Here is a 9,399-nt window from a genome sequence, read left to right on the forward strand (position 1 = left end):
ATAAATAAATAAATAAATAAATAAAAGATTAACAAGTTGTGAGTTCCTGCACTTTTTTAACAGAAAAAGCACTATACATATATACACACACACATATATACACGCCCACATTATAAAGTATGTATACGTGTGTGTGTGTGGTGTGTGCACACTATATTATTAACAGTCTGCGTATACACAAACACATACGTGTGTGTGTGTATTTCTACCGCACTGCAGTGCACCCAGGCGAATGCGCCCTGCACCTGCACATACAGAATGGTGAGCAGCGCCCAGGCTTTGTCTGCAGACGCCTCCCTGCCCAGCACCTGAGCCCCACTCGCTCACTCCTTCACTTCCAGGCCCGCGGCGCCACCTGCCGGACGCTCTGGGAACTGCACTCGGCGGCGTTTCTCGTTCCCTCCTCCGCTTGCCCTCTCCGAGCGTCGTCCTGGACCGTACCAACTGCGGCTGGGGGGGAGGGGTGGAGTAGCTTTCGCCGGCGCCGCTCGTTTCCATAGCAACCTGAGCAAACAGGGAGCGCCTTTCCGTTCCCCGGGGGAGGAGGCAGCGGTGCGGAAGGCGAGCGTCCCTCTCCGCAGAGGAGGCGAGTAGTTCAGCCCAAGATGGCGGCCACCATGAAGAAAGCGGTGAGGGGCTGGGGGAGCGGGGTGTCTGTGGCCCCCCCGGCCTCTCTGTCGGGGGAGGGAAGGGGGGGCTGGCCGAGGGGGAGGGACCTGCCCCCCCACAGCGAGGCAGCATGGTAGGGTCTGGGCGGGAGGCCCTGGGGACCTCCAGCACGGGGGCTAACGCCTCCCCTTCCTGCAGGGACGGGCCTGGCCGGGCTGGAGGAGGGAGAGAGCCGCCCAGTCCCCCGCCTTCTTTGCACCTTAAAGTGCCTGTCTCTGGGGCAGTGGGCCCCAGACTGTGGGTCTTGACCCACTGGTGGGTCGCAGCCTCATGTCTGGTGGGTCCCCAAAGCGTGATGGAGGGACCACATCCCTAACTGGATCAAGTACTGAGGCTGCTCAAAGTCAGGCTCTGTAGGTGCTCATTGCCCTGCAAAGAGCTCGGCTCCTCCAGTTTGCAAGGTAGCCACTAGTTGCCCTGCAAAGAGCTTGGCTGCTCCAGTTTGCAAGGTAGCCACTGACTGCCCTGCAGAGAGCTGGTCCTCTCCGGTTTACGGACTCAGAAGACCCTGTGGAGCTAAGGGGAGCTCTGCTCCCCTCCCTGCTAGAGGGGACACATGCGGGTGTGTGCATGGGGGGCCTGCAGACCCCATCTGCAGGTAAGTGAATCCGCGGTTACCGAATTTGTAGATATGGGACTCCCCCTGTATTTAGAATCTTAAGAGTGGAGCGGATGCACCTCTCTTCTAATGCTTATGCATAGTAATGCATGTGCATGGACTCCTAGTGCACTTGCTTTTGTTTTATTGTTGTGCTCCCTTTAACTACCTATCCAATCTTTGTTTTTTGAGAAAATGTAATTAGGTATACAGGTAAATCCACAAAAAAGAAATCCCAGAATAACAATGCCATCTATTAGGAAGAACTAAAATAACACAAGTGATTATTTGAAATGCTGCTTCTGGATTTTTCCTAATATAGCAATAACGCTGCCTGATAAAAGCTTACTTACTACTTTGTGATGCTTAGTTGATCCTCATAGAGGTATTGTCCTACTATTACACCTATCCAGATATGTTGCTGGATGAATCTGTTCTCCTGTAAGTACAATCAGTTTCATTTTGGTTTTGGCATCTTGATCCTGTGCATCCTTTTTCCTTGGAAGAAAGTCCTATTAAATCCTTCTGTTATTGTCATTGGCAGCAGCAGTAGTCAGAGCTATCATTTTTCACTGTACAAATCCCTTTTTGAAAAGGCCTTGAAAGAAAAATGCTCTTCCCCTACCCCCCAACTTACAAGCACTGGCTCACGGTCTCTTTGTGATCTCAGGTGTTTCCTAGCATTACTCCTGTGTATGCAAATGTTCTGAGGAGTTTTTCTGGTGCTATCCTCAGTGTTGTACTTTTGTTTACTTCTTGATCTTCTCCATATTGTGCTTATGATGAGTAGCTGATTTGGAATGTTTTTGGAATGATTTGGAAGGCATGCTGGTGAAATGTTGATGTGCTAAACAGTGAATCTAAAGTATAAATTTAATGGTGAGCACTGAGTACCTTAATTCAGCTAAATGAGCAGATTCCTGCTCTCTTGCAATATGTGATTTTAATGTCTCACTGTTTGTGTTGCCTCATCTAGGCGGCAGAAGATGTTAATGTTACTTTTGAAGATCAACAGAAAATCAACAAGTTTGCTAGAAACACGAGCAGAATTACCGAGCTGAAAGAAGAAATAGAAGATAAAAAGGTACTCTCAGTGTAAGGCAGGGGTGCCCAAACCTCGGCCCTGGGGACACTTGCGGCTCTCGAAGCCTCTCAATGCGGCCCTCACAGAGCTCCCAGTCTCCAGTGAGCCTCTGGCCCTCTAGTGATTTGTTGGAGCCCACACTGGCCCGATGCAACTGCTCTCAGTGTGAGGGCAATTGTTTGACCTCTCAGTGAGCTGTGGGATGAGGGCTTCCTCCACTGCTTGCTGTTTCACACCTGTGATAAGAACATAAGAACAGCCCCACTGGATCAGGCCATAGGCCCATCTAGTCCAGCTTCCTGTATCTCACAGCGGCCCACCAAATGCCCCAGGGAGCACACCAGATAACAAGAGACCTCATCCTGGTGCCCTCCCCTACATCTGGCACTCTGACTTAACCCATTTCTAAAATCAGGAGGTTGCGCATACACATCATGGCTTGTACCCCATAATGGATTTTTCCTCCAGAAACTTGTCCAATCCCCTTTTAAAGGCGTCTAGGCTAGACGCCAGCACCACATCCTGTGGCAAGGAGTTCCACAGACCGACCACACGCTGAGTAAAGAAATATTTTCTTTTGTCTGTCCTAACCCGCCCAACACTCAATTTTAGTGGATGTCCCCTGGTTCTGGTATTATGTGAGAGTGTAAAGAGCATCTCCCTATCCACTCTGTCCATTCTCTGCATAATTTTGTATGTCTCAATCATGTCCCTCCTCAAGCGTCTCTTTTCTAGCCTGAAGAGGCCCAAACGCCGTAGCCTTTCCTCATAAGGAAGGTGCCCCAGCCCAGTAATCATCTTAGTCGCTCTCTTTTGCACCTTTTCCATTTCCACTATGTCTTTTTTGAGATGCGGCGGGCAGAACTGGACACAATACTCCAGGTGTGGCCTTACCATAGATTTGTACAACGGCATTATAATACTAGCCGTTTTGTTCTCACCCGTTTTGTGATGCAGTAGCAGCAGAAAAGGAAAGGCCAGCCTTGCTTTGTGCAAGGCCTTTTATAGGCCTTGAGCTATTGCAAGACCTTCATTCAGTCATATAAGTTCATCTTTAATATATTCATTTATGTAAACGTATGTAAATTTATTCAAATTTGAAATGTGAATTAATTCTTTTTTTCCCCAGCCCCTGACACAGTGTCAGAGAGACAATGTGGCCCTCCTGCCAAAAACTTTGGACACCCCTGGTGTAAGACCTCAGAGTAGGGTTCTGATTCTACTTGGCAAGCCTAAGGATACATACTAGGATGCAAGTCCCAGTTAATTCAGTGGCACCTACTTCTGAGTAAACATGCTTAGGGTCATACAGCTTGTGTTTTGTATGCTACCTCCTGTTGGTGCTCAGTAAGTCTGGAATTCACATCATTTCAGCACTTGGGAGCTGTAACAGTGCCACACCTTCTGGTGTTGCCAGGAAAGAATATCCAGAACATGCAAGAGGAACCCATTCTGCAGTTGCTCTCCAGACTGGCATCAATCCTTGGTCACCTTGGTGAAAGCTGGCATGAGGAGCTCTAGCCTGAGAGGTCTGTGGCTTCTCATGTTAGCCTTCTGATGCAGAAAGACATGGCACTGCAGCAGCTTCCATGTCAGCAGAGTGGTGGGAATACCAGACCTGTACACGTCTCCCTCTGACCAGCTGCACTGACTAAATTTTTGCGTAGCTCAGAATTAGTATAAAAGACTGGCAGGTTATAACTAACAGCCCAACCGCCGCAAGTTCCAGTGGCTCCAAAATGACTACCGCTGTATCCTGCGGGGGCAGAGCAGCCGCTGGAGTCTCCTTGGGGAAGGGGACATTTGTTCCCTTACCCCGAGTAGAACTCATCTGACGCCAGTGGGTCACATTGGAGCTGCGCCCGCTATTTAGCAGTTGCAGGACCAAGGATGCCTGTATTGGGCAGCTTGGCAGGGGGCATAGGATTCAGCGGCAGCCTCTGCTGCCATGCACACCCCCTGTGCCTGATCCCCCCTCCAACCTGTCCCTCCAACCCAGTTTTGCACCCTCCCCACCTTTCCCCTGCTCTCCCTTGCCTGAAAAGTTTTCCCACTGCCCAGTGGGAATCCTTACCACTTGGTACTCCTCAGACACATCCTTCCAGCGCTGAGGCCCAACATTTGCAACACCCAGTAATGGTTGTGGGGCTGGAGCTCTGACAATAAGCCCACTAGGATCTTACACACTTCTCTGTTTTGGATGCAATACACACTTCTCCCTGTTTTGAAAATTAAATCCATAGCATTTCCTTGCAGGATTGGTGCTGGAGTCCCTTCATCATTGAACTTTTCCTTTTTGACTGCTACAGCTCAGCAATGTTTTCAGTGAGCTTTGCACTGTGACTCCAAAACCTCTTTCCTAGATGACCATAGCCATTTTAGGACTCATCAGTGTATGTGTGAAGCTGTAAAGATCCAGGATGGTGTAGTGGTTTGGGAGGTGGACTTAGACCTGGAAGATCCAGGTTTAAATCCCCCCTTAGCCATGAAGCTTCTTGGGTGACCTTGGGCCAGTCACTTTCTCTCAGCCTCACCTACCTCACAGGGTTGTTGTGAGGAAAAAAGGAGGGGAGCAGCTGTGTACATCACCCTGAGTTCTTTGGAAGAAGGGCGGTATAAAAATGTGAAAAAATAAAAAAATGTCATCTTCCATTACATCACATTGTACTTACGTTGCCTTATTAAATCAGATGGAAGAGAGTAACTGATCTTTTGACTACAGAAACAGCTTCAGAACTTGGAAGATGCATGTGATGACATCATGATGTTGGATGATGATTCACTACTGATACCTTATCAAATTGGAGATGTCTTTATTAGCCATCCCCAAGAAGAAACGCAAGAGATGTTGGAGGAGGCAAAGGTTAGTCCTTATTCTTTGTGGTTCTTCTGACATCCTCCTTAATGCTGCAGCAAGAATGGAGAATAAATTAGTTTGGTCAATGAAACTTTTCCTTAAGTGTTTTTTCTCCCTCTTTTTGGATATTTGTATTATGCTAAAATTCTGCTCTGTAATTATTCTGCCTATACGTAGTTCGATTGATTGATTGATTGATTGATTGATTGAACATAGTACAGGAAAAGCATCCATATTAATAGAAAATTCTGCCTTTGTACTGATAATTTCCATAAGTGTAATTACAGGGCCTATTTCTTACTGAGGTAGTGAACTTGTGCATGAGCTGTATCACTTCATACTGCAGATGGTGACCCATCTTCTCGGAATGCAAAACAAATCCCCTTGCATAAAGAAGAGAGATTCAGAGTGCAAGGTTTTAGCCAAGCCGTGGCATGCTAGGTTTCTATGTGGGGGGATTTATTTTTTTGCATGTAAGTGTGAGAGTTATCACCTGTCATCTGAACTGTTACTGTTCAGATACAGGTTTGTCATCTAAGTGAGAACTAGGCGAAATAATCATTGGAGATTTATTCTGACAGTTTTTATTCTTCCTGCCCTCTGTTGCTATATTTATTTTGCTTCAGGTTTGGCCAAAAAACAAACCAAGCCCAAACCAAACTGTCACCTGGCAGCTGTATTTATTAGAATAGCAGCCAACACTGGCTCATTTTTTAAAACCATTTTTATATACTCTGTGACTGTGTTGAGTTATGGATTAATTAGGTCCAGCCCTTCAAAGAGGCTCCAGCTTTGTTGGCAGAATTTTCTTACATTTAAATCGGTTTCCATAACTCTGCATCCCATTTTGTTAAGTGACTACTTGTAGGAGGAATTGGGGTTGCATGTCCTGACTCCATCCCCCAGAATCAGCACACTTGCTATCCCCAGGATTCACATGTTTGGTGAATGTTCTGAAAGGAGAACCTGCATGTACTATCTGTCCTTGTATGAGGTCCACTTTCAGATCTTATATTTATTTATTTATACAGGTATTTATATACCACCATTCTTTGGTCTTCAGATTTCTCCTCAGACTTTAATCCAAGGCGGTTTACATAGGCAGGCTGTTCTAAACCCCCGTAGGAATTTTTACAATTGAATAGTTCTAGTCTTTCATAGAGCTCCGTCTTCCAGCTGGATTCCTTCCCGCTCTGGCCTTTCTCTGGCCCTTCGCCTCCCACGTTCCACTTGACGACAACTCCTCTCTGCCATCTAGGGTCAGCTCATCAGTATATCAGCGTGTTGTCAGTTCTCGGGTACTTCTGGTTGTTTCGAACTGGCAGCCTCAGATCTTCAGGCATACATGGCGGCAGCTCTACCAACTGAGCCAGACCTCCTGAGCAGATCTTCTGCTCAGTGTACAGTGATCTGTGGTGGAAGCTGCCCAGCATGCACCCGTTACACCTTCTTTTTGTTCACTGAAGTGCAAAAAGGACCAGTGGCTTCACTAGGCAGGCGCAAATGGGCACAAATTTTGATGTTTTTGAATACTTCCAGCATGTTACATATCATTCAATGTGTAATTTCATGCAGAATGCAATGAAACAAACCGTATTGAAATAGCTCTATTCTATCAAAAGTTATAGACAAAAAACCAGCGGGGGTGGGGCAGTGATCACCCACTACCCAGAATGTTGCCCCGCTGACTACATGGGAGGAGGTCCATCATGGGGGTGACATGCTGGCCTCCCACATTTTGTGATGCAAACTCTTGTGATGCTACTGGAAAGGACTATCATGTCACGCAGAGTAAACTTAAATGAGCTCAGGTTGATGAGTGTGTAATGCTCTGAAAATTTTTTAATGCCAAAGTAGATGAGAGGCAACCAGAATCTGGATTGGAATATTAAAGAATTATATGTAAAATATAGTGCACTTTTTTCCCTTTTCATAGGTCAAGCCATTTCTGTCCAATGTTGCATATATGCAAGAGGGATCAAATGTGTACACCTGTGGACTAGGCAAAAATGGGTTAAAATAAAACAACATTGTTTCTAAAGGATACAACTGTAAAATTTTAATTTTTACTTTTTATTGAAATATTGAACTTGAGGGTTTTGATATGAATGCATAAAAAATACAGGATCAATTAGCAGTGCATTGGCTCATGTAAGTGACATTTTTAAAACACAGCTGTGCTTTAAACTGGCATCCCTTTTGTCACTTTTTGAATTGGCTATAGAACTGAGCACAGGGCTCTTATTGCAAAGAGGTGGTTTCCATAGAGGCTTGACCAACATCTCGCCTCTTTCAAATCAAGCATGTGAGACTATGGAGCATGATTTCTAATGCAGCAACAGTCCTAGAGAATCCTGAGAACTGGAACCTCCATTAAAAAGAATGTTTTATTTGCCATCACTAGGAAAGGAAAAAGCACCAAAGTATTATACAGAGCAAGCAAAATAATACCTTTTTAATGGGAAAATTAGAAAAAGAGAACTTTTTGAGCTATATTAGGTAATTTTTTTTTGAGGCTTAGACATTCAGAGCAAAGGGAAAAAATAGGCATACAGGTGGGACTTTGGTATCCACTGATTTGACACCACTAATACTGAGGCCCACCTTTAAATGCTTTGTAACAAGGAAAAAAGCACCAAAATCCTATTTCCCACTTCTGTGCTGTTAAATGATTGTAATTTCATTCCACTAGATTCCATTAGTCACCCTGCCTAGTGGCTGAATGTGTTATAGCATCTACACAAATGCATTCTGGGGTGACAGTGGAGAGCTAGAAACCTGGAAGTGGGTCTTTAAAGCTATTTTGCCACTGATTTGGTATCCAGTAATTTTTTTTTAATCCACTGAGGGTTCTGGAATGGAACCCCAGTGGATAATGAAGGCATGACCTGTATTGTACTTCAAAAGTTGACTTCCATTGTCTGACAAATATGACAACTTGGCTCGTATTTTGCCTGATCTGTTCTGTACTTGTGGTCCAGTTTGTGCTGGAGATATGTGCATAAGGATAGTTTTGGGTTTTTCTCCTTCATTGCTTTGTCCGTGGGAGCTTGTCCAACTCAAGGCCTTTGAGAATATTTGCAATCTATTTAATATAGGTCCATTTCCAGTGTGAAAAATTTCTACATGCAAGTCTCGCATGTAAACAGTCTGCATGCAGGTTGGACACAGTTCTGTGTGTGGAAGTGATATGGATGAATCTTGGCACTTTTTAAGAAGCCCAGCACCTCTACTTGAATCTTCTGCTGCTTTGATACTAATTTGGCAGAGTCTATTGCACTTTTGAATAGGTTGGATGCGTAAGATTCTTATTCTCTCTCTGTGCCACTAAGACTGATGACCGATTTTAACACGTTTGCGTACAGTCTTTGCATTGGTTCTGTGACATTGGTTAGTTGGTTCAATAGAAGAATTGTTATATGAAAATTGAAGTGCGAAAGGCTAAACATTTTGGTTTGCTAGTGTGTTCTCTCTCTCTCTCTCTCTCTCTCTCTCTCTCTCTCTCTCTCTCTCTCATATATATGTATATAAACATTTTTTTGTTTTCTAGAAAAACTTGCAGGAAGAAATTGGAGCATTGGAATCACGTGTGGAATCCATCCAGAGAGTATTATTGGATCTCAAAGTTCAGCTATATGCAAAGTTTGGCAACAATATAAATCTTGAGGCTGAGGATAATTAAAAATCCAGAAATAGTATTTGCTTTTTGTAATGTTTTGAGAGGTTCCCCCTATGTGTTTTTTAAATTACATTCAGTTTGCTGTTTCACGTATTTAAAGAAGAAAAACTTATTTTGCATACCTAATTTATGTTTTAAGATAATAAATCCAAATACTGCTGGTATTGTTAAGGTTGGGAACTTAAAAGTTTATTGAAATAATAAAAGTAAAGCAAAGTTTTTTTGTCTTTTCAAGTCTAATTGATATATGGAGTGAGAATGGATTATAAAGCCATGGATTCCTTTGAAGTACTGATTGCCAAAAGGTAGAGTTGGTCAGTCATTGTTCTGAAGCATTGATTTAACAGTAGTGGAGAATGTAGTACAGAGGCCAAGAGACTGAGCTGGGAGATGAAAAGTACAGTCCAGCCCCTGCCATGACCTCAGTAGGTGATCTCAGCCCTCCATGTTCTTCTTTCATAGGTTTTCAGTTGCTACAGAGGGTAATGGGGGGAAGCATCTTGGATGTAAAA

At 44.5% G+C, this 9,399-nt stretch overlaps 1 protein-coding gene across 1 annotated transcript; it reads left to right on the forward strand.

Annotated features, from left to right (window-relative positions):
• Window positions 1-429: 429 nt before the first annotated feature.
• PFDN4 (prefoldin subunit 4) lies at window positions 430-9,107 on the forward strand. Its single transcript, XM_066624467.1, has 4 exons — window positions 430-629; window positions 2,244-2,351; window positions 5,074-5,214; window positions 8,759-9,107. The coding sequence occupies exons 1-4, from the start codon at window positions 606-608 to the stop codon at window positions 8,888-8,890; spliced, it is 405 nt and encodes a 134-aa protein (XP_066480564.1). The 5' UTR covers window positions 430-605; the 3' UTR covers window positions 8,891-9,107.
• Window positions 9,108-9,399: the final 292 nt, after the last annotated feature.

Source organism: Tiliqua scincoides, chromosome 4 (assembly GCF_035046505.1).
Source record: "Tiliqua scincoides isolate rTilSci1 chromosome 4, rTilSci1.hap2, whole genome shotgun sequence".
NCBI lineage: Eukaryota > Metazoa > Chordata > Lepidosauria > Squamata > Scincidae > Tiliqua > Tiliqua scincoides.

What these genes read in the sequence shown, in the direction of transcription:
- PFDN4 (XM_066624467.1), top strand. Translation starts at nt 606, where the DNA reads ATGGCGGCCACCATGAAGAAAGCG. An exon ending in CGGCCACCATGAAGAAAGCG is followed by an intron (nt 630 to 2,243) that starts GTGAGGGGCTGG and finishes TGCCTCATCTAG; the next exon opens with GCGGCAGAAGATGTTAATGT. An exon ending in AAGAAATAGAAGATAAAAAG is followed by an intron (nt 2,352 to 5,073) that starts GTACTCTCAGTG and finishes TTTTGACTACAG; the next exon opens with AAACAGCTTCAGAACTTGGA.